Source organism: Emydura macquarii, unplaced genomic scaffold (assembly GCF_026122565.2).
Source record: "Emydura macquarii macquarii isolate MOO-44397 ecotype Brisbane River unplaced genomic scaffold, CSIRO-AGI_Emac_v2 contig_968, whole genome shotgun sequence".
NCBI classification, from domain to species: domain Eukaryota; kingdom Metazoa; phylum Chordata; order Testudines; family Chelidae; genus Emydura; species Emydura macquarii.
Genome location: NW_027131105.1, coordinates 4,848,256 through 4,874,080, shown reverse-complemented (window position 1 = coordinate 4,874,080; position 25,825 = coordinate 4,848,256). Strand labels below are relative to the sequence as shown.

General features: G+C 44.0%; 1 protein-coding gene across 6 annotated transcripts; it reads right to left on the bottom strand.

Moving 5' to 3' along the window:
• Window positions 1-1,126: 1,126 nt before the first annotated feature.
• On the bottom strand, window positions 1,127-24,774 carry LOC137150159 (RNA-binding protein 4B-like). 6 transcript variants are annotated; one of them, XM_067543891.1, is made up of 5 exons: window positions 24,698-24,772; window positions 23,634-23,717; window positions 22,891-23,312; window positions 5,387-5,458; window positions 1,127-1,529 (listed from the first exon to the last, which is right to left on the bottom strand). In XM_067543891.1, exons 3-4 carry the CDS (start codon window positions 23,300-23,302, stop codon window positions 5,403-5,405), a joined length of 468 nt encoding a protein of 155 aa, XP_067399992.1. In that variant the 5' UTR covers window positions 23,303-23,312; window positions 23,634-23,717; window positions 24,698-24,772; the 3' UTR covers window positions 1,127-1,529; window positions 5,387-5,402. The 6 variants fall into 6 exon arrangements, with proteins under 6 accessions (XP_067399992.1, XP_067399990.1, XP_067399991.1 ...); XM_067543886.1 differs by lacking the exons at window positions 1,127-1,529; window positions 5,387-5,458 and adding exons at window positions 11,742-11,875; window positions 15,508-16,227 and having other exon boundaries at window positions 24,698-24,770; XM_067543889.1 differs by lacking the exons at window positions 1,127-1,529; window positions 5,387-5,458 and adding an exon at window positions 11,252-11,875 and having other exon boundaries at window positions 24,698-24,765.
• Window positions 24,775-25,825: the final 1,051 nt, after the last annotated feature.

Here is a 25,825-nt window from a genome sequence, read left to right as displayed (position 1 = left end):
TCCTCAGCCTTAAACCAAGAGGACTGATAATGTGACTCCTCATCAAGCTTCCTTGTGTAATCCATGAGTTATAGCCACCTCACCAGAATGAGATTCTCTTCCCAAATTGACAAAAGCAGGAGCTACCTCAACTTTTTTCTACCACATATATATTTTTGTACATTTCAGTCATTTAGATCGGACTTTGAAATTGGTGTGGTACACAGTTACCTTGTCTATTGGGTTTTCGTTCAGATTTTGCTTCGCTAACCATATTCACATAAATCTTTAACCTTCCAGTATGACTAAAGTGAATTTGTTGGCATTAGACTTGTCACTGCATCTGTTTCATTAACTTCTTCAAATGCACTTAAAAAAATAGACATGTAAATAATTAATCTTGAGTAGGAAAATGGTTTCACTTGGAAAACTTAATTATGGTTAAATGATTTTGTACCCAGAAAACTTTGAAATTCTGTAGTTATTGGAATTGGTGAAAATACAGCTGTGGGGGTGAACTTTTTGCAATTTTTTTAGTTAAATTTTGAACATTCTCTGCTAAAATGTTCTATCTCAAATATCCAATACCTAGTACACATCCTGTAGCTGTTGATGAAACTCTGGGTTGGATGTGAAAATTTAAATTAAACATGTTACCAATTAGAAGTATTTTTTAACCTTGGGTAATTTAGCTTGGTCACTCATGCATTTAGAAAATGGCGTCTGTCCTTTGGTCAGAATTTACATTTAGGTTATTGTACCTCTGTTCTGAATCCAATAGAATCTAGCTCAATGTGTTTAAATGCTTTTTTATCATTATGCCAAAAATCTTGATAGTTTTATAAACACTACATGAGAGTAAGTAGCTTTATACTGATTGTAATTGATTTTTGTAAGTTTTTATGTAACTAGTAACCCATGAATGATTTTTGAACTCTTATGCCAAAGTGAATTTTTTTCATTGCTGGTGTGTTTATTAAAATGTCTAGAATGTTTTCTTTGTATTGTTGTATCTGTTTGCCTTTGAATTGTAAAATTCAGTAGAAGCTAATTTATTTTTAAAGGGTTATCCTGTGTTCTAATCCTAATTTTTTTTCTTGTGGGATTTTTAAAAAGTTTTAATTTTGTTAAGTGGTTGCCAGTTTTTTCCCCTAAAAAAAGGTAAGAGGCTGAATGTGCAAGTAAGGTGACATTCAAAACTGTACAGTGTGTGAAAAAGCATTTTCTTTTATCAGTCTGTGGAACTGGGGCTATGTCTACGCTTAAAATGGTACAACAGCACAGCTGTGCCACTGTAGACACTTCAGCACATCTCCCCAAGAGGTGGTAGCTAGAGCGACAGAAGAATTCCTCCATGGACATAGTGCTGTCTACACTGGGGTTAGGTCGACATAGCTACATCTGAGAGGTGTGGATTTTTCACAGCCCTGAGACACATAGTTATGCCTATGTAAGTTTTCAACAAAGACCAGTCCTAAGTGTCCCAAGGCAGCAGTAAGAGGAAGAGTTTGAGGCTTTAAAAGGGATTTGACACTTATGGCAATCTCCATCTACAAAATAAAATATTAAAAATATAAATATTTTGGAGGGATATATAAAATTCTTCACGGGGGACATAAACTGATCTTTAAATATTATGACTCAATTAGGACTTATGTCAAAGGGAAGCTCCCTCCTATCTGTAAAGACTTGTCTACACTCAAAATGCTGTATCTGCACTGCTGTAACAAAGATGCTACCTATGCTGAGGGGAGAGCTTCTCCCATGGGTGTAGGTCCTCCAACTCAGAGACGGTAGCTGTGTCAACAGGAAAAGCCCTTCCCATGAAATAACTCTGTCTACGCTGCGAGTTAAGTCAATATAACTGTTGCTCAGAGGTGTGGATTTTCCACGCCCATGAGTGACGTAGTTATTTCGACATAAGTTGCTCATGTAAACCAAGCCTGAGGTCTGGTCTACACTGGAGTTAGACTGATGCAAGGCAGTTTACATCAACCTAACTATGGAAGTGTCTACATTTAAATTTCACTCCAGCTGATGAAACTGTCCCACTACACCGACTTAACTCCACCTCCATAAGTGGCACAGAGTGAGCGTCCTTAACTCCACCTCCATAAATGGCACAGAGTGAGCATCGATGTAGTTAGGTCAATACAGTGTCAGTGTAAATACTGCCTTGCTTATGTTGACTGTTACTGGCTTTCAGGAGCTGTCCCACCATGCCCTGCACTGACAGTACAACCCGTACAAGTGCTCCTGGTGAGAATGTGCACAAGAAGCAAAATATAGACACAATCGATGTAATTAGTGCAGTGGTTGCATGCTGATGAAAGTTAGGTCAACTTAATTTTGTTGTGTAGTCATGGCCCAAGTCTGCTTTTGCAGAGAGCAGCTAGCACTATCCAAAGAGCTTGAAACAGAGCAAGCTTCACAGCAGAAGGTTAGGGAAGCAAATAAACACGTGACATTGAAACTGAGTAAATGGCAGCACTGCATGGTGGTTATATTGAAAATGATGCATCTTAAACAGACTTTTTCACAAAGTGATATGTTCTGGGAGAATATCTTTCCCTTTTACACCTGTGCAGGGTAATGGTCTTTTTACCTATAAACCCCAAGGAGAGGGAACCCAGACCTTCCTCTATTTGGATCCGCTCACTACAGTCCTTTGCATCTAAGAAACTCATCAAAACTGGTATAGATGAAACACATTGCTAACCTAGTCACATGGACTCTGCCTAAGGTGGCTCTGTGAAGACACCTGTTGAGCTGAAATGTGTATTGTGAGTCCATGGTTTCAGAAAGCCTACTGTATTTGCACATCTTGTGGTAACAGATGAAAGATTTGCTGTGAAATGAAGGTAAGAGTTTGCAGTGGATAAACACCAAGTACATGGAAAATTAACTTCTTAGCAATTAGCCTTGAACATACAAAGGTTTGCTGTATAAAGCACTGTCTGTGCTGGCTTTGGGACTACACCAACACTAGCCTGCTGCCTGCACTTTCATAGTTCCTCCCAGCCCATGAACTAGTGGAACCTAGCCTATAAAAATGCTATTGTCATTGCCCCCTTGTATGAACTTTAATTCTATCAACATCCATTTAGATGGTCTCCAAAGGGAAAGCATGTACTTCTGAACAGAAACTTACTGAGGGAATACTTACAAACAGTCTTTAAGAAAGGCCTGTAGAAAAGAACTAGAGTCTTTGATTACTTGTTGGACAGTAGCCCTTGTGTGTTTGTATTTTATGTATACCTTATCCTAGTGGAGTATAGGATGCATTTTCTGTAAAAGGTTAAATAAGTCATCCTTTAAGTGAGATTGGTGTAGAGAATGTAGATGAGTATGTAACCACTTTGAAAGTTTTATCTGTATTTGATGAGGCATGTACAAAAGCTGATACATGTGATTACCAAATATATATTTAATTCCAGGTGCCAGGTACTTGTGTATTTATAGTAGATGCATTAATGACACACTGCAGCAAGTGGTGGCACTGAAAGAGGTAATGCTGCGCTGTAATTCTAAACTATTATCCTGCTGGCACTTTTTCATTATTCCTCAATGTTGCACAAAGTTAGTTTCTTACATTCAATGGGAGGAAAAAAAAGACAGATTTCCAGTCTTATAGCTAGAGAATGCAGGTTCGGTGCTGTTATATACCATGAAGTGCTGCCATGCAGAATCAAAGGCAACCACCTTTTGCCAAAAATCACCACTGCCCCACCCTCCACTCATGCTGAAGTCTATAACTCTTAAGTGACTGAATTAAAATATTAAAAATCCATTAACTTTTTTCACTATAGTTACACTGCCTACAGGCACTATATGGAGTTAGATTCAGTTGATTTTCATTTAATCCACCTATAATGGAGTTATGAAAAATAGTTTTAAGAACACCCCTGCATTAAGTAAGGTATACTCCAAGAAGTAGTACAGGTACCTAGCATCCCTTCCTCTCTAAGCACAAACCAAAACTTTGTTTAGTGGCTGTTTCAGTGTCATAGATATGCCACAAACTATAAACAGATGGAACTACATGTGCAACTCCAAGCTTTACTCTATTTAGCACTTGGCCAAATAGCATTAAACTACTTGCTACTACCTTTATGCTAATATCATCCCAATTAAGCAGCAGGCTTTTACCACTAAGTGACTCGATCACTACCATTCAGCTAAATCGGTTTCTTGGGAGCAGTTCCAATAAAGCAGAGTCACTGAAATAATAGTTTATAAGTACACAAGAGAAGTCAGAAAGTAACAAGTGATCAGTCAGGCTACCCAGCTTGGGTCCAGAGGATAAGGGAGAAAAACAACAGAACATAAATTATAGCAGGCAATACGCAAGAATGAAATTAGGACTATGAATTTGAACAAGTAGCTAAAGGGTGTTCTTGTTTTTTAAGACAATTAACTATAGCTGAAGATGAAAACCTGTGAAAAAGACTGGGTGGGTCTGCTGGCTCCCTGGAGAAAATGGGAGCAAATAAGGATGACAAGGAAATTGTTGAGATGTTTTATTTGCCTCAGTTTTCATCACAAGAGAGACTGGGGAGATATTTACCCTTCTGTGGTAATAAAGATGAGGTCCTGCCAGAGACTGAACTGTCAAAAGAAACAGTCCTGGAACAAATTGATAACCTACAGAGCAAGAGTGTCCAGGCCCAGCTGGAACACAGCTGAAAGGATTTAGGAATGAAGTGGCTGGGCTACTAGCAAAAATGTGTAATGCTGTATTAAATAGTGTACTTTAAAAATCAAACAAACAAAAACAAACAAAACAAAAAAAAAAAACACCTCTAGGCCTGATCTAGGGAGTTACCAGCCAGTCAGTCCTGTTTCTGTGCCAGCTAAAGTGGTTGAAAGGGTAACCTAAAACAATTCTACAACACCTGGAAGATCATACTAAGATAGACTCCAACCAAAAAAGCTTCTCCAAAGAAAAATTGTCTCACTAAGCTATACAAATTATTTGAATGTGTCAATAAAACAGTGATTGAAAGAGAAATGGGTGATATAATTTATGTTTTCAAAAGGCCTTTGACAAAGTCCCTCCTTAGAGGCTAATAAAGAAACTTGTGATGTGAGCTGTGAAGTACCATCCTGAATCAAAAACTGGCTAAAACAGAGTAGAAATGAATGGTAGTTTTCAGCATGGCCAAAGGTTAACAGTGGTGTGATCGGAGGTTATATTAAGATGGGTGGTGGCCATATATTTATAAATGATTGGGAAAAGGATGTAAGCATCCAAGTGGCAACATTTACATGTCACAATGTTTTTAGATCAGTGAAAACCAGCAAAGACTCTGAGGAACTACAGAGGGCCCTAACCAAGCTAAGGGAGAGGGCACCCTGATGAAAAGTAATGCATGTTAGATGGGGATTCTTTAAACTACTTACATACCTTACTGGATTGTAAATTAACTGTATCCACTCTCGGGAAAGTCCAGGGCATCACTGTGGACACTGAAGACCACTGGTGAATGAACAGCACAAGTCAAATAAGCAAACAAAATACAGGATGCATAAGGAATGTGACAGAACATATTGTATTGCCATTATAAATGGGTTATCTTCATCTGGACTCTAGGGTGGTATTGGTTATCTCATCTCCAGAAAGATATAGCAGAATTAGAGTGGGTTCAGAGACAGGGAAGGACAGTGATTAAGATACTGGGAGAAAACATGAAGATAGGCTGAAAAGATTGGGAGTGTTTAGTGAGACATGATAAAATTATACAAATAAATGACAGGGATAGAAAAGAGATCAGAAACTTTTAATTACATAAGGACAAGAGGATGGTTAAAATTAAAAGGTGGCAATTTCAAAGCTGATAAAAGGAAATATGTTTTCATACACACTGCACCCATTAGCCAGTGGAACTCATTGCTACAGGACAGCATTGCTGAGAGCTGAGCAGCGTTCAGGAAGAGACTCAAATTTATATGGGCTGATCCAGCCTGGGAATGCCCGTGCTGATGCTCTCACCCTTCCAGCTATGGAGAATTATGTATCAGGAAGGTGTGTCAGCATATCCTTCCAGGCTGGAAAGCATGCCCGTGTTGGTCAGCAGATGGAGCACAGCATGCAGGACCCACATTGAGTGGATAGGTGGACAGATGTGCTGGGTGCATCTTAAAACCCTCAGGGTGTCACATGACTTGTCCCCCAATACAGTGGCTCCACTCTGGTGGGTGAGGAGTGGGGCAGAAGCGAAGTCCCTTCTCTTTCAGGAGCTTGAAGAGTATAGTAGGTGAGTGGGGCAATGGGAGTGCTTAGGGCAAAGGTAACTCTCCAGGTTCTCAGGAGCGCAAAGTGAATGAGAGGTGCAGGGAGACACTAGGATATTAGGACAGGATATACAGACTCCTTTCCCACCTTCACCGTCATCTTAGGGTGGGGCTAAGTTGCACACGCACAGACCCAGGCTAGAAAAGCAAGAGTGCACCACTGATGTAACTGCCCACATGGATATTTTTGTTGGTCTTGCAGTTTGGCTTTGCCAGGGCCTAATACTCTAACCTGCCCACATACTTTTAGACGACAGAGGGAGCTTGGCATATAGGGGCCTAGCCTGCTCAGAACCTGGGACACCAGTTACCTGTCCCCATTCAGCAGAGAATTCCCCCTGCACCATTAGTTCCCAGTCTCTCTTCAGCACAGAGGGGTTCCCCACTCCCCCCTGCACCTGTATGGCCCATTTAGCACAGACAGCTCTCTGTATCCAGGTGAAATTGCAACTTCCCTGTGTACTTTAATTTCCCCTCCCAATAACAAGAGTAGTAGGATTATAATCCCATTCCCAGGGCAGTTCTTGGGTTGAAAATCTGAGTGCTTCTGAAAAGGGAGGTGCAGCTGGGAAATGGTGGGCTCCTGAGAGAGAATTTTTCACTTTGTAGACCGCTAGTGGGGAGAAGAGAGGTCAACAGTCCCTCTGTTATCTCTGGTCTTCTGGCCCTTGGAGGGGATGAATACCTAGCTTCACCTTAATGCTCCTCAGGATTGAGTTTCCCTCCATCACACAGAAGTTCACCCCATGGCCCCTCTACTCTCTAAGCCCTCTACCATTGCAGTTCAGTCCAAGGGGAAGTTAATTACAAGCCCCAACAGCTGCACGGAAGCACTGAGGCCAGTAAGGGCCACGGGCTGTCTGTCTGTCTGCCTGCCTAGATCGTTTTGGAGATACGTTAAAACCCCATCCTTTAGGGGAAAGGAGAGCATGTAGACATAGGGCCCTGCACTTCAGACAGTCATTTACTCCAGTGCAATGTCCTAGCACATTTGGCACTGGTGTCAGAGACCACACAAGCCCCCTTCTTCTCCAAATAGTGGATCGTAGAAATCAGATTGCTCCTGTGGCGTGCTCAGTTGAGAAAGGACAATTTTCACACCAAGTCTGACTGTTTTTTGGTGAGACAGCTGCCTGGTGGGAGTGAAGGCACATTTAGGCCTGAGAATAGCCTGCTGTGGATTTTAAAAATCTGTTCTGATAACAGTTAAGAGCATAAGTAGAACCGTGCATGTGTAAGAAACTGCAGCATAATCATGTTTGTAAGAAGAAGAAAAGATAAAGTAACTAAAAAGCTAGAAAAGACTGGTTTGAACTAGCATTAAACCTGTACTGATAGGGATGAGACCTTAACACAGATGCATAAGGAAAAGATAACAAAAAGTTTGTGTGACATGGAGAAGCTGAAGTTATATTGTTCAGTGCTGGAAGCGACTGATGCGATTGACCGGATAAGCTTTTCCCACTTGTGAGTAATGATCACTACTTGCTGAGTGTTTTGCCTTAATAAAGATTTGTTAGCTCCAGCTGCTGAGAAAATTAATCTTAATCCAACACCACCACGCCTAGCAATCATCATGAGAAGGTAACAACCCTTGAGAAACAGCAGAGCTAAACACCATTCTTCTCTTGGCTCAAACCAATCAGACTATGCACAAGAAACCACAAACTGACCTCTCTTGCCTGCAAAGGTTAGCAATGAGTTTACATCAAGTCTGCTCCTTTGTCAACCATGTAGGTAGATCTGTTCTGGATGCAAGCTTCTGCCAAAACAGGAAAAGGCAGAATGGGGTTCATCTAGTCCAGTATCTTGTCTCCAAAAGGAGCCAACAGCTATCCAGGGAAAGAAAATCCTGCAGTAGGCAGTGATGGGATAATCTGCCTCTCCGTTGGCTCGTGCCCTCACTGCTTCCAAAACTCCTGTTTATTTTTAATGTCTCTTCTAACTCTGGTTATTCTCATTATCTGTATAAGCATCTCATCTCCTCCTCATGGCTTCAATGATATCACTTGGCAATGAGTTACATGGGCTAATTTGGACAGACAACTAGTATTTTCAGTGGCGTACGGAGGATCTCCAGAACCCAGGGGCCAAGCCTACATTTGTGCCCTCCAGTCCTCACACAGGGCAGGGGGGGTCCTGGCACAACCCCCACTCCCAGCTGCCCCAGGGAGGGGGAGTCTGTACCTGCAGGGGGAGTGTAAGGTGCAGGAAGGCACAAATGCAGGCTTGGCTCTGCCACCCCCCACTTACCAAGCGCCCGGCCCCCACCTCTCCTGCTGCAGCCCCGCAGCCCGGCACCAGCTCGGATGGGGCAGCCTCATCCCCTGGCCCGGGGCACTCCATAGAGCCTCCTGCACTTCCCGCCTTTTGCGAAGGGCCGGTCCGGCCCTGCATCCCCCAAACCCACCACCTACGCACTGCTCCAGCAGCCCGGCGCCAGCTCGGATGGAGGGGCAGCCTCACCCTCTGGCTTGGGGAGGGGGTGCAGGCCAGCCCTTCATGATGCGCAGGCAGAGGGGCACAGGAGCAGAAGCAGGAGCAGCTGTCCCTTAGCTTCCTTTGCCCATTGCAAAGGGCCAGCCTGGCACGCCCCCTCCCCCCCCCCGCACTTACCTGCTGCTCCAGCCCGGCATTGGGTGGCACAGGAGGCTGAGGGGGGCCTGTGAAATGCAGGTCAGATTAAATGGTCAGTGGCCCCCTCTAGTTTGAACATTCATTACCGAAGCAGGTGTCTGCATGAGCAAAACCAACTCAGCTGTCACTTGTCAGGTCCTCAGCTCAAAGGCTGATCAGGATTTGGATTACCCTGAATGCACTATTGACACGCTCCACCCTCTCAAACTGTTTGGCAGTAACACACATCTGTAACTCACGCTGCTACTGTCTATAGGGTATTTGTATGGATACAAAGAAGACTTCAATCTCAAGATGCCCATGCGACCACCACTAACAAATTCAGTTGGGAAAATGATGTTTGCTAACCCTAGCGGGCTATTGTCTAATAAGCAACCTTCTACACGCAGGTGTGTGTTTTCTGCAATGGTGGAATCTCTCTTGAAAGCAAGAAACATTATTATTAACAAACATTTACACTGCAGGAGTAGCTATAGGCTAGCCAGCTCAGTCTCATTGTGCTAGACAAACAATTGTGTATTGTGGGAGCATCTAGGGACCCCAGCATATTAAGCACTGTATAAACACACAAAGAGAGGCCCTGTCATAAAGGTCCTATAAAGAGACAACAGACGGATATAAGACAACAGGGCATACAAAGCCATGATAAGCGGCATTCACAGCACCACACCTACCTAACCATTGTCAAGCTTTTTGTAGATAGCATGGCAAAGGAGAATTTTAAGGAAGGCTGTGAAAGATGACAATGAGGTGGATTTTTACAGAGGACTCCCACAGAGTTAGGTCCACATCAACAGTATTTGAGGATCCACGCCATATTTTTGTTGTTCCAACTTAGCCACTCAAGCATTGATCACAGGGCCCCAGCTGTCAGAAGGCAGTTTTCTGTACGTGTTACAGCAGAAGTGAGTTGACAGATAAGGTGACTTGACAAAATTTGGAGTGGGAGCTTTTCCCCACAGGTAAAGATAGCATAGGACAATACACGCAGGTGGTGGTGGGAAAGAGGCTATTTAAACCACAAGATAGTGGAAGAGTGTAGAAAGTTATCTCAGCTGGTCAGAGGGCAGCTGTTGAGGTTTTCACTATTTCTGATCTACTCATTTATTCACTACCCTAGATTAGGTAGCTAGAATTGAGGACATCAGGGATCTTGAGATAGCGGCGGCAGCAGCAGGGAACCCTCTCTCTCAGAGGACAACTAGCCACAACAGCCTGCTCAGCAGGCCAAAAGGAAGCAACATTTAGTAGCACAGCAGGATCGGTGCAGGCGCCAGCTCTGGATGCTTCAATCTTGCATTTCATTCTTCAGGATGGATACGAGACAGCTTTGGGTAAGTTCAAAAAGCCAACAAATAAAGTACAAGGGGAACAGTGATTGCGAATCACAATGCCATAGAATGAGGAAGAGGATTTATTTCCAGGCCAACAGCAGCTCAGCTGCTGTTTCTTCACTGAGCCGATAAGGCCTTTTGTACGGTCACCTTCAGACTACTGAAATTAACAGGCAAGCTACCTGACTGAAGGCCACTGCTGTGTACCTCCATGTACTCCTCTGGGCATACACATTGCACATCTTAGAAGCATTTCTTGTACCCACAGTATTTGTGGAGGATCTCACTCATTAAGAATTTACCCAACTCAGGAGCAATTCCTCTTGCATCTAGATCATGAGGTGCCAGTAGCCACCTGCTGTCCCTGCAGACTACAGATCTGATTATAGAGTGGAGGTAGTAAGACAGCCATAGAGTAGACTAGATTAGATGGAAACATTTGTTCAGGCACCTCCGACTCACTGAATTTGGCTCACGCCCTTCAAATTTATCAAGAGACACATACAGCAGCTTCTCCATTCAAACAGAATTTGACAGAGCCGGGCAGACAGCAGCAGGGTTGCTGTTACAGAGACCTACTTACCTCCTAGCTTTTACAAGCTGCAGCTTCTTCTCAAGAGGAAACTGCTGAGAAGAAGTGAGGTCAGCCTTTTGGCTCTTTCCCCATATAGCATAGACCATGTACAACCCTGAAGAGGGCGCTCCACATCAAAACAGCATGAATAAGGCTGTAAGTTCCTGCAGTAGCTGACTGCTGAGAAATTCCTGCTGCCTCTCAAAGGGTATAGCTTAGACCCAGACTTAACATTCAGAGGTGAACTGGAAAGTACTAGTGCACAGTACAGTAGAGACTAAGACCCTCAGTCACCATTGAAGTTCCAGGCACTGCTATAATAGTGGCTTAACTACATTGTTTTGAACTGTTTTGTTCCATAAAAATCACTCCCACAAGCTTAGACCAGTGCATCATGCATGGTCCTGGTTTACACAAGACACAAATATACTCATCTGTTACAAGTGTTTATTTTGCTGGAAAAAGAGTGGCGGTCAAACGATGCTAAACTTCAGAGAGAAGGGGAGTTACAAGTTATATTCCAAAAATAATGTCAGTGCAGAAGAGACGACTCCACAGCACAGGCCAGAACTAAGGGGAGCAGGCTTCGCAATACTACGTAAAGATATAATATTTCATACTTAACTAAAACTGGTTATTCACCTTTAAAAATAAACATACTATTAAAAAGGCAAGCTACAAACTGAACAGCAAGAGGAAGACAGTAGTCTCAAGCACGTCTCCAAAAAGAATAAAACTAGCACTGCAACTACTCTAGCTCAAAAGCTGGGCTTAGACTGTGTAAAGGGTGGCTAAGGGCCCAAAAAGCAGCAGAGAATAATGGCTCTAGGGTCATGAGAAAATAAAAGGCAAAAAGAATTATTCAAAGCAATTCCTGAAAAATAAAAAGAAAAGGAAGTTAAGTTACTTTTCACTAGACTTTGAAGAAACACAAATGTCCATTAAGAGTAAATGCATTAGCCGCGATCAGAACGCTTTGAAGCCCGGCACAGTTTGACACGTACGATACAGATTTCACGTGCAACGGGAACCCGACGTCCAGCCACAAATATCCTACCTGAAAGATAAAAAGCACAATTCATTCAAAGACCTGAAGACGGATTTCTATCCTCAAATAAACTCAGGCCACCTCGAGTTTCCTGTACAAAGAAGAGGCGCATTTCCTTGACTTCTTCTCTGCCTATCTGGTCCTGAAAGCCACAAAAATCAACATGAGAACTCCTTAATGGTTATGGCATTAATGAGGCTCCTGTTTCCAAGCTCTGTGTTAATCAGGTCCAAAACCAAAGACACAGAATTGGGATTCATGTTTACTCCTTTGTCTTGGCTGTGGTTTGGCCAAACAAGTGCAGGCTTTTGCTTTTACTATGAAGAGCAGCTCATTTATAGAATTCATTGCATTTACAGAGAAAACCACTTCATGTGTAATGATTATACTCCATTTATTTCCTCTGTTAGAGGCAACTGTATGTAAACTGACCTCCAAACACTGAATAAAACTAAAATTATATTTGTATGGGAATGGGTCCTTAATGACCAATGACTGAGCTCTGAAAAAAGTCACTCCAGAGTGAGTGCAGGCAGCCCTCCTACACTGGAGCCCGTTTCAAGTTCTTCCAGTTAAAAGATTAAGTTCCTAGCCTTTAGACAGTCTTCCTAATCTGACCAATACAGCCTATCTCCAAGTCTGCATGCAGATCCAGTGCTTCTGCTGATGCTCATCATTTACCAAGCAGCAAAACAAAATTAACTAAACTGATTCTCTTCATTGCTGCTGTTCAGAGCCCCTTAGGCAGAGCTAGGAAGCCAACAACCAAATCAGTTTCATTATATAGCTGTTTGGCAAAGCAAAGACCACCAGAGCAGGAAGTGGAGTGGCAGAATCCTCACCCTGGCCCTTCCCTACCAACAACCAGCAGGCTCTGGTGTGTGCAGAAAAGAAAGCTCCTTTTTCCAGTAGTTAGAGGGCAACAGAGCTCCAAGCTTACCAAACCTCCAATAGCCAGAGCCCGATACCGAAGACCAAATGTTCATATGGGGTCCATGGAGGACACCCTGATTAAAATCCCTGTTCCCACCCCAGCTATTGGGATGACAGGGCGAGCACAAAGGGTTTCCATCAGTGCACTGACCTGGTTCTTTATGACAGGCCCGCTCCACCAGACCTACTTCTAAGTTGCAGAGAAGATTTTTCAAAAAGGACAGAGAGGAGTAGTTCTGCTTCTTAGAATGTTCCTAAATAGCAAGTTTTAGAGACGGTATCTGCTGTGCTGTTTATTGATATGACTGGGCCAATTAAAGAATCAGTGTGCCATTCAAGTTATGGCATTAACAAAACCCTGTTCAAACATCTTCTCTGAAATGCAGTAGCGTCAAGACCTCCAGCTCATTTAGAAGCCCATGTCTAAGTTTCCAGAACATGAATTAAAAATAGTTCCTCAGGCTGAGGTCATTCCTGCTCACAATTCAAAGAGAGCTTGAATTAAATAAAAAGAGAGAATTTATCAATCAGCTAGCTCAGTCTCCAGAAGATTTGGGGGTGAAGTCTTCAAAAGCACCAAAATGACATAGAAACCCAAGTCAACAGGAGTTAGGCACTTTTGAAAATTTTGCCTTTTGGCAGTTAAACAATGGCCAAGAAATTTAGGTTTAAAAACCCCATTTACTTTACATTTTATTGATACATTTAAAGTGCCTGAGCACCCTATTTACTTGCAGAACACATCAGACTCATAGCAGCTGACTTTAGGGATTAAGGGTAAAATATTCCGAAGTGCCTAAGTGATTAGGAGTCTAAGTCCCAGCAGACTTGGTGTCTTGTATTCAGCTTGGGTGTTGTTTTGCACTGAAACTGAAACCTATTAGAAGCTTCATTGCAACCCTACATGAACCGGACAGCTAATTCACTTTTGAGAGAGGATGCAGAATAGCCTACCCTTAAGACTCAGTGGGGGATCAGTAGATAAACTCAAATGCACGGCAACAAAAGCAACCATTGGAAATGCACTGCCTGGGCCTCGTCTACTCAAGTCAGTGAAGAACAATATGCAACTGCCAAAGCAGGGTCTGTACCACTACTTGCGCTAAACACAGCCAGAGACTACACCCTCAGCTCAGAGTACAATGCTGTTATTTGTGTCAGAAGCTTTTGAAATCTCTCAATAGTTTTACATTTGAACCCTGGCCACATGCAAGAGGAGCCCTTGCAGATTCCCAGGTCCTTCCCACTAGGAGCTGTACAATGACAAGGTGAGAACCTTTCTACAAGGTGAGCTGAGTGAAGAATCCTACCTTGTAAAGTGCAGTCCCACCCACTACAACAGACTGAGGAGAAGAACTGGGGACACCAACTACACCCAAGTATGTAAGAGGGAGCTCAGATTTAAGCTACCTATGTAAGAATTCTAATCTTCCATCACCTATCAAATCCTCTGGCCACTCCTAGGTCACCTAGTATCACTAGGGGCCATGCCACAAGCTTCTGACTGTTTAAATTGAGGCAAGTTAAAGCAGTTATGGGTGAATGCTCCTGTTCCTTGGGAGCGGGCATTATGATAAACAGAGGATGCTCGTTGGCAGGAATGAACAATGAGACCGTGACTCCAACACAGGAACTCTCCTGACTCTCAAAAGACTTGCAAGCTCCAAATCTTATTTTATGAACATCATTCATGGCACTTCAGACCACAATCACAGTGCCCCTGCCCTGAAGACCTTAACTCTGACTTATCTCTGCACCTGAAGTTCCAAAGACCAGCAGACAGGTGCCAGTAACATCTTTCATCTTTGACAAGCTCGGCACATGTGCCCTCCCTCTTCTTAAATTAGACTACTGCAGCTCCCTTTCCATGCAGGCTCACATAAGGTCATGGGGAAGCTTCAGCTAGTGCAGAAGAGATTGCTCAGAGGAAATTATGTCCATGCTCCACACAATAGTTGTAAGTCATTTCCAGGTGAAACTCTTGCTCACTGCAATCTATAATGCCCTAGATATACTGGGTCACAAATATCTCCCTACATCATCATGTCACAGTGCACAAGTTTGAAGGAACATCACAACCATCTTCCATGGGGGTCAGGGTTCTCAACAATCCTCTTGTCATAAGTCCGAGCTGGACTATTCTTAAGAGTATAGTGACAACTGCACTCATGCTCTGGCCTTTAATTGCAGGAATTTGAATCCCCTTGACAATTAATCTCCTGCCTGTATCCCCACAATTCCATTTCTGGTCTTATTACTGTAGCAATATAGTAACAGCATAGGTGACACAGCACATGCTTCATTTGAGGGAAACGTTCCAAGCCCTACATGTACACCGATTTCAGTTATATGCACTAGATCCTCTGATAACAGATACCTCAGAAACACATGCAGTATTTCTGGACTTGACTCAGTTTACATTTCATCTTTACATTCTTGCACTGAAAAGTGTCTACTTCAAGGTAAAAGGCCTGACATATTATTTATTTAAAAGTCCTAACAAGGATCAAAGCTTTGTCAAATACCTGACAAGTGAAATTCGGAGTTCAATAGGTGTAAGGCACTTTTTGCTAGCATCCAGTGATACAGGGACAAATGTGCCCCTGTAGCACCAAGTGTGCTAGGTATTTAGAACCTAAGAAGAGGATCTCTGTTTCCTCAAAGTATCAGGACAAAAACCTATGAACTAGACCGGAAAGTGCTCTCACCTCCGACTCAAAACGCAGAGTACCGCGCCCTGTCCGCGTACGACTCCCGCCCGAACCGCTGAACATCGTAGAGGGAGGCCCGAGTGACCGACGAGACTGGAGACAGCTGACAACGTTCGTAACCGTACGCCTCTCCGACAGTGGTGGCCGCGGTTGCCGTGCGACGCAGGGGACTTCTATCCCGGGTATAATAGGTGGAGGATGCGGCTGCTGCAGCGGCAGTGGCAGCTGCAGCTACTGCCGCTGCTGCTGCTCCCGGGGTTGGCAGCAGCGCTCTATCGTAAGGGTCTAGGGTAGTAGTGAGGCGATTGGCCATGGCTGTAGTGGCGGCCATGGCTGTGGTGGCGGCCATGGCTGTGGTTTGTACTTGGGAGTACTGCGCGTACTGAGAATACTGGGCCATTGTTTGCTCTGCATAGGCGTCATATGCAGATGCTGTAGCATAGGGCCTCACGCGATATCTTTTGTAGTAGTCGACCATTCCTCCATACCCATCATCGTAATACAGGGTCTCCCCATAGCCCGCGGGGTAGGGAGTGCGCACCGCTCCGTACTGCTCATTATAGGTTTCGGTAAAGTCAGGCACTTGCCCCGTGCGATCTACTGGACACTCTTTAGACCAGTGCCCTTCTTTCCCGCACCGATAGCAGCCGCTCTTGTCTCCCATCCCGGGCGCGGTCCTGAGCCGACTGGTGGACAACTGCACGTGCATCCGTTTGCCTTTAAGAAACAGACGCAAGAATGGTTGCTATAATAAATTACTGCCACATGAAAAACCACAAGATTTGTAACAAAAACAAAGCACATAAAATCTGATTAAAAATGTATCAAGACAAGCTGATCAATTTATTCCCCCAGTACAGCTAACCTGATAGCTACAACTATTGAGCATTCTGCCCATGAGCCAAACCAACTTTACCCGGCAGCTTTTACAGGGTATCAGCTTCTCACTGTCTGCTAAGATTTAACCACACGAGCTGGTGCACAGCCCCAAGAGCAGACAGAGCTCCCAAGATTGTATCCAGTGATTGTATCTGACTTGGAATGGTAATTGATGAAACTCTGGGAGGAAACGCATCCTGACAAATCCCAAGATGACTTTTCAGAAGGTATCCATAGAATGATCATCAGAGCAGACCAGGAACAGCCCAACGTGAACTACCATACTTAGCCAGAGGGTTCAAGTTCAAGAAAGTTATATATATTGGCTGCCTAAGTACAATTCAAAACAGTCTAGACTCTCTGGCTTCTACTTCCAGGCCTGGTGAAAGCTGGGCATTGCCAGCACATACAATAAGCTCTCACCATAGCAATCTTACCGCAGGTGATTTTCAGAGCAGCTAAACAAATGAGCCACATGCCGACCATCAAAGACACAAGGGAGACAGGGAGCTGTTAACTGACAAAGGGCATCGGTTGCATTGGGATGGCTCCTAGCAATATCCAAAGAGATCTTTAACCCCCTTTTTAAAAATATGTAAAGCCTGCAGCACCTGATGGGGGGGAAAAAACCCAGCAGGATGGATATAGAAGTCATGGATAAAGTCAATAGATAAAGCATTGTAGAACTATTATATGTGCTTCCAGTTTTCCCATTGCTTATGGCCAGGTTTGTGGCAAAATATTTTCCTCTGACGCTGAAGTCAATGGGAGCTGTTCTGAATGTCAGGCCATTTATTTAGACGCCTTTACAACAATCTTGATATTTAAGCTTAGACTGACAACTTTGAAAGCACTGACCAAACTGCTTAAGGCAATCTTTCCATGCAAGTTAGCTATAGACCTTTGAATCATTAACAGTTTTGTAAGAGCAGTTTGCTCTTCCACACCAAATGAAAAAGCTACACACAATTTCTCACACTGAAGCACCCTGGATGCATGTTTAGTCTGGGAATCTAACCTAGAACTAACCTGCTGCTTGGTTTTCATTATCAGCAAGTCCCGCAGAACTCAGTGCTCGGTTTTTCTTTGGCAGTTGATTTTGCCAAGATGTTTCAGCTGATTGTGTGTAGGAAGTGAGCTTCTCCTTACAGAGGGGCAATCTATTCTATTTAGATTCTTATATGATGCACCTTAGAACAGCAAAAATGCTGTAGTTGCATGCTAGATATAGATGTACTACAACAAAAAAGTGAATTTGCTAGTTAGCCCAAAGCAAATGAGCATTTCAGACCAGAAACTGTCTACCTGTCACACAAAGTTTTGACTGTGGGACAAGAGACTGAATATAGACACTACAAAGAAGTTCTTGCTTTGAAACAGCCAACACTTCAAGGAGTATAATGTAGGGATCCTTCTGGTTTTGGTATAAGTTCAGATTTAAGTATAGAAATTTTGCCAGCTAACCTGAAAAATGTTTAATTGATCGAATTACTGAGTTACTTGCTACTTTCAGTATAGTATAGCTATTTATTGATAACCATTCTTGTGCTTTGCAATGTACAAAAGCAGAGCTAACAAGGTCCCTCCAATCGGGTGACACCGAATGAACTTCTGCACATGAAGCTAGAAGAAAAAAAGCACTGAAACCAAGACATAACATGCTACCTGTATCTATGACATAACATCCGGCCCTCAGCAGTATTCAGAGAGTCAGACCCCCAGATTATATCCTACATCAAGAGACACAATTTCGGTTAGATGTTACAAAACAAAAATCACAAGAGAATCCAGTAATCCTTTAGCCAGAAAGTTCGTGAACAGTCTCAGTGTAACTGCACAAGACGATGGATGATTTTTTGCTAACTTGACTTACCTTAAGTTAAAGAGTAATAGCCAGTGCTTTAGGATAACAATGCCACTTATCACTATGGCACTTACCCCAGTTAGAAGGATACCATGGCATTCTCCCTCTACGATGCTTCACATCAAGTGTTTGAGACTGCTACTAAACAGGTAAGAAAAGTGCTGTAGGCGCAGGGCTGGAAAACTATTTATATGATACTTAACCATAACAAGCTTCTGAATGAAGCCAATCCTCTGCAATCAGAGTTGAGTGGCCCTTTTTATATTCCATTTTAGTATGAATGGACTAGATTAACCCAAAGGCACTTTCCATGTTACTCCGACACAGATCAGATAGAAACCCTGTCATGCAGAATCCTTAGAAGGTTGTATATTCTGTACAGCAGTCTGCCGAGACATCACATTGTCAGAAATACCTCTTCACAAACCCAGTTAAAAATATCTATTTCTTAGACAGCTGTCAGGAACTTGTTTGGGTGTACATTTGACTGAAATAAGCATGCCCTCTTATTCCCAAACATTTCTTTGAACAAGTCCCATCTGGGCCTAATGTCTCAAACATCATGTCTGCAAAAAGGAACATGGTTCACCAGGATGCATTTCTGTGAAGATGGTCTGGATGCAATATGACTGACTTCCCCATATTCTAGATCAAGTGCAACATTTTCAAAAATGCCCATGTCACTTTTGAAAATAGGTCTTAACAGGTTCAGTGACCTCGGTGCTTTTGAAAATGTTACTCCAGTGGTGCCTGTGTTTTCAGAACCAAGTGACTTGGTCTTCTATGTATTCTGGATTTCCCACACATATTATGGTGTAGTGTACTATATTAGCAGCCCTGAAGGCTGAAGTCACTTATTTATAAAACAGGTCTGGCACTGCCGGTGCCAACACAATACACCAGCGCCCCACCCAGTCAACATGTCTCAATCCTGACCTGAAGGGGCCACTTTGAAGAGAGGCAGGTCCATTCTCCATGGCCAGTTCAATCTCTGGACTTTCCAATAAAGCTGTCACATGCAATGTTTATGTGGGGTGCACACCCATTCAGCAGGAACTGGGCTGAGACACACCAGCTTATTTCACAGGGGCTGTGAAAATGCTATGAATAGGCTTGGAAGGATTTGATTTTTAAATGAGTAAACATCTATTTCATTGTATGCACACAAACCAATGAAAAAATATTCCCATTGATAATTAAAATTACAGAAGGCAACATAAGAAAAATGCTGCTTGAGGACATTTACTTTGTATATTTTTTAATTGTGATGTCGATAATTTGTCTTAACTCTTATAGCTTTAATATTTTGAATCTCAATGCCTATCATTAAATAACTACTGTCTAACCTTCCCTCCCATAATTTCACAAAACTGTGAACATTTAAATCAATAAAAATCTAAAAAAGTGCTTAAAATAATCAGTGTTATCCACTAAAATTATATACAAATAAAAATCTAATTCTGCCAACCCTAGCTTTCGGGGCAGTAACAGCCTTTGGTCACTGAGCCTGGGACAGAGGAATTAATGGCAAGGTGCCAAATACCCTAATCAATCTGTGTCTCTCCTCACTCTCAACACCCTTCGTTTCACAATCTGAAGAATGTTACCAATGAGAGAGTTCTATTTCTGCCTGTCACTAACACATGGAAAACAAATGTCTTAGAGAAACATCTCTGCACCATATTTAGGCCATTAGCAGAAACATGAAACAAGTGATCATGCATTAATAGCAACACTGCCACTGCTTCAAATGGCTAATCAAAACTTTCCAAAATTCCCATTAATTTTTACATAGGCCATACGAGTGTATTCAAATGCTGAGTTTTGGACCCAAGTCAGTCAGGCCTCCAGACAGACACAGACACACAGATCCTTTTACAGAGTTGCCTAAAGATACACCTAGCTGCTGTTCCTAAGAGAAGACACAGATTCTGTTCTAAACAGAAGAGCAGCTGTTTCTTTACCAGAGGTTATTTCTACAAACCACTAACAAGTTAATTTTTGGGATGAGATGCAACAGCTATTGAAAGTGATGCACCAGACATGTCCCCCTCAGCTGCCCTCTCTGAGGTATAGCTTCACAGTCTAGCTCCCAAGACTGAGTAGGGTTTACCCATTGTAGGACCCAAGGTCTATGCATAGGTATAACACTAGTCTACTTGCTTTCCATATTACATTAACAGATGGCTTTTGTACTGCCATAGCAGAGATAGCTGGTGCAACCAAAACACTGGGAATGACAAAAATTGCACATCATCTTTGTTGCCACTGCTTAGTGTTGATAAGTGGAAAGCATTCCCTCCTATGTGCATTAATCTGAATGCTAACTAAGTTCCTAAATTAGCTGGATCAACTCTGTAAGAGGCCTGGGCACCTCTCTGGACAGGTCAAGGGAAACTTCTCCTTAATGTGCAGCAGCAAAGTGCTAGGGTGCATAAGAGATGGAATGAGAATACTCAAGATATAATGCCATTCTATAAATCATTGGGACACTTCCCCCTAGAGTAATGTGTTCCATTCTGGTCACCCCAACTCCATAAAGTATGTAGCAGAAATCAATGGGGGCAAAAGACAGGTGATGAGAATTATGAGCCTGGAAACACTCTCAAATGAAGAGATTAAATAACTGGGGCTGTTTATCTTGGAGACAAATGAGATAATATGATAAGGAGTACATAAAACAACTAATGGGATAGAGACAGTAGATCAGGCACTGCTATTTAGTCTCTCCTCATACAAAAATGGAAGGAATATTCCACAACACTGATGGCAGCAATGTTAAAACTGTCAAAGGAAACACTATTTCCAGACTGGGCACAATTCACATGTGGAACTCACTGCCTCAAGGTATCACCAAAATCAAAAACTAAGCAGGATTAAAAAAGTATTGACCATTTACATGGATAAGGATATCCAGAACAAGAACAGTAAGCGTTATAAACAGAATTGAATTTTGGAAGGGATTTAAACCATCCTGCTTCACGGCAAGAGCTAACCTCTACTGGGGTCTTGTAATCCCATCAATGCTGTTACAAGGTCCCTTGAACCATCTTCTGAAGCAGTTGGTATTGGCTGATGTCACAGACAGGATTCAGAGAAGACCACAGCTCTGATCCACTCTGGCAATTCCCATGCTCCACAGCTCAGAGTTCTAACAGAACAAGTCATTATCAATTTGTTCCCTACTTTGAACTCCCACTTTCTAGTTGTTTAAGTTATTTTGGCTCAGACTAAGATTGTAGGTGGATTCTTAAAGATACCAGGCAAAGGACATTTTAAACATTCAGCTGGTGCTCTTTTAGCTTCTTTACAATGCTTAAGGTATCCTGGGAGATTTTAACTAGGCTTGGCAAATGAGTCAACTGACCCATCAAATAATGTCAACTGATCCCCTAATCAGTCAAACACTGTCAAATATTCCAGCAAGATTGACCAGATGTAGGCAGTATCCTACCTTTTTTATTGCATCATGGTGCTGTTCTTTCATTTTTTAGAACTTCATTTCACTGTGTGTCACATTCTTCTGAGTTAAAATAACTCAGTTAAGTAACATCTTTTTTGTAATTAGGCTATATAAGGCTAAACCTACTGGAGACTATAACATCTTACTCTTGTTTGTTACTGGTCTAATAAATTGATGGTTTAAAATGTGTGACCAATTTTTTTTTTTAGACCAGTCAAATGCCTAACCCTGGTCTTAACCTTAGAAAGATCAGAAATGCAAGTCTGATCTTTGGTTTTGCTGGAAGACTACTAGGAAGTCTCAAAGCTGTAACAACTTAAATGAAAAATTTAATAAAGGCTTCCTTATTCAAATGGTTGACTGGTAACTTGAAGTTCATTAGGAGTTAACACAGAGAAAGATACAAAATTATGTCTAACTAAAAATTCCTTCCCCTCGATATCTCAACTTTCACTCTTCACTTTTGTGAGGTCACCACTATCTCATGACTAGAGAACTAAACTCACACCATAAACAAAACCCAAATTTCTAGTGTAAAAAAAGAAGCAGAGTTTTAATTTAAGAAACCTGTTCAGACCAACTTTCTGTATCAAAACAAGCAGACAGACAAGCCCATTTCCACCACTTTTGCAGCTCACCTTTAGGTCTCATTTAACACCATTTACAATTGCACAAACCTTTAAATACTCATGAAGATGAGGGACCAACATGACTGGTCTTGTGCAAGCTGCCTCCACATTTCTGTTAATGCCCCCCCAATCTCAACCCTGCTATTTGAGTCCTGGGCTCTCACAACAGACAGTTCTGCCCATGCACCTCAATGACCCACAATGTCCCTTGTTATTCCAATCCTGGGCTCCCCACAACTCTGTCAATACCCTTCAATCTCCTGTAACACCCCAGTGCCTCACCTGAACAAAAGCTTTAAAAAAACATGGTTTATCCAATTCCTAAACTTCTCCCCAAGAACTCTGCATTCCTTGCGTTAAGCATCTTAATGGAAAAACTCATCCAGACAACATGGTCGGTCTCAAAGCCACCCAAGGACTCCATTATTCATTCAGCAAATTAGGACCCCATGACCAACAGATTTCCACCTGACCTGATCTTCTGGACAGAACTTGGTGCTACCTAGTGCTAGCGAAGGCTGCACTTTCCCTGGTTCATGTTTCACCTTGGAACTCTGTGTTGTCTAGACCCCTGATGGCCTCCACAGCATCCTCAGCCCGCTCCATGTGCACAAAGGCATAGTCCTTCACTATGTCGCACTCAATCACTGGGCCATACTCCTCAAACTTAGCCCGCAGCTCCAGGTTAGTGCAAGTGGGACTGATGCTGCCCACATGAAGCTTAGTGGAGGCCTTGCTCTTGTTCTTGCTGGCTTCTACGTTGATGCAGACACCATGTAGCTTGTGGTGATGCAGGTTCCTAATAGCATCTTCAGCTGCTGTCTTGTCTTCGATGTGCACAAAGCCATAGTTTTTGATGATGTCACATTCCAGCACCTTCCCATACTGCTCAAAGAGCGACCGGATCTCTTGCTCTGTTGCCTCCCGGGGCAGATTCCCAATGAAGAGTTTCACCATCTTGGAGAGCCTGGGAGAAGAGGAAAGTGATTTTAAGAAGCAGCATTCATCCAAGTGTAATGCTTTTTTACATTTCTATATATGGCTCTCCTCACCACAGTATTGCCCCCATTTTATAGATGCAGGTGTGAGGCACAGGGTAGATTAAGTGACTTGCCCAGAATCATGCAGGGAGTTTGGCTGAGCTGGGAATTGAACCAAGGTCTCTGGAGTGACAATCGAAAATCCCACCCATAGGCCATCCTTCCGATAACAGGGATAGCTAAACCACAGCTCTTTTACAGATAAAGTGCAGCTCATGGTCACTCACACTCCCCCATTCTCCACCTACCACAGCAGGGAGCTTGGGGTTTCCCCCTGCCCAGTAGGGAGGGGAGTCTTGGAGCTTCAGCCCCACAGGGCTTTGGTGATTTATCTGCTGGGGAAAACGGTGCAATATTATTCTGATTTTGGAGGTACTCAAAGTTAAGAGGAGTGTGTGCACCCCACCCCAAAGTTGCAGCATCCAATATGCATTCCTGAGCAGAACACCTGCTCTGCCATCAACAGTTTAACCCAGGTTCACCCTTTCATTCCACAACCCCAGACCCTGAGTTACCTCATCATCTGCATCCATGTCACCTCTACCCTTGTCCTAAATCCCCCCTCTTGCCCTGTACCCCCAATACATAAAACCAGGGCCCTCACTGCTACCTCTCCTGTCCTGTCTCTCCACGTACAGCACAATCCAAAACCTTCATTGGTGCCCCACATAATCCCATTTCCACATAACCCCCCATATACACACAACCAATGGCCCTCATTTTCCTTAGCTACCCTCCTTCCCCCACTTCTGGAGTCCTCCCTGTACATGAAGCTCAAACGCCACACAGCATCCATTTCCCACCCCCAGTACCTCCCCCATGCATATCCAAAGCCTCCACTGGGACCCTTCCCATCTGATATCCCTCCATTCACACAGGACAGGCTCTTATTGTCTCACCACAACCCACCCCAGTATCCCACACCAACCACGAGACACACACACACAGCCCAGACGCTCAGTGCCCCCTGCCCTATAAGCCCCACGACCTCATAGTGACCCTTACCCTATAACCCTCCACCTCCAATCTAAGCCCTTATGGTGACCCCTGCCCTCTAGCCCCCATCCTCCTCCGCACTCACACAGCACCAGGGCCCTCATTCATGGGTGGGCAGGTCCGTATAAGCTCCCCCCATAGCCGCATCCCATCCCTCAGCCCCACAGCCCTCTCGCCCCCACCCCCATATCCTTTCTCCTCACAGACCGGCGCCGCCGCCCCCCAGTACCCCTCCCCAACCACAGACCCGCCCACACAGCACTGCCCCAGCCCGCTCCCTAAGCACCGTGACCCTGCGGCCCCGAACCAACCTCACCAACGACCCGCGCCTCCCCGGCCCTCAGCCTCAGCGCGAAGCACACAAAATGTCGGCTCGGCTACAGCAGCGAGGCCCTCAGGCCCACCCACCCTACCGCTTCTTCATTGGCCAGCCGGCCCAACGGCCCGCCCGCCTACTGGGCAGCACTGTGTGTCAATCAACGGGAGAGCCAAACAGAGCCCAAAGATCTAGAACGGTGCTCCTGGAATGGGAGGGGGATCACCAATCGCGATCGAGTGTTCCAAGGATGAACCCGCCTCCCTCGTCCCCACACCCAATCACAGCACCTGATAGGAGGATTGCGCCATTGTTGCTTTAGGGAAGGGGGAACAAGTGATAACATTGTTCTAGTGAAAGGGGCGGAGTGTGGCTGTGCTCGGAGTGGGAGGGCGGGGGGGGGCTGTTATGATGGAATGTCCTATTGTGGCTCTGCGGCACGTGGGAGGCCAAGCCGCCGGTGACTGACAATGAATGTTCCATGGCGGCTCTACTTTTTTTTTAAATTTCATTCAGTCTAAGACATTTCAAACCTACCCCATGGTGGGGCCAGCCTCCGAGGAACACATCTGACACTGACACTGATGTCATCAGCCAAAGATGCTGAGGATAGAGAAATTCAGCTTGGATTTCAGAGGAGGAAAGTGCACATTTGCTATTTGGGTTGAAGATACAGAGTCTCTTCTGCAGGGAGAAGCAGCGTGTGATAGCGGTTTGTTCCATTGCAGCTCCGGACTGGGTGCTGCAGCAGTGCGTCGGTGGGCTGGAACCAAAAGACTAGTTCAAAACTGCCCTGTCCTGCTCCATCGCCCCTGTGAGGCCCAAGGCCAGTGCTGGGGGCACACACAGGGCTCTCCCACTCCTCCTTCCCTTCCCGTGGCGTCCCCTACCCCCAGCCTCCGTGCAGGGTCACCAAGCCATGTGGGGGGGGACAATTCTCATCGGCAAATCCGATTCGCCCCAACCCGCCCTACAAACATTCCATCGGCACACTGGAGGGAATTGGGAAATCTCGGCCTGGTGCAGCGCTGCGCGAGTCACTCTCAGATCATGCTGCGCGCCGCTGGCGGCAGTGCAGTATTTACAGCGCGCACGCAGCCATTCCGCGCAGCACTGCCAGGAGAACAT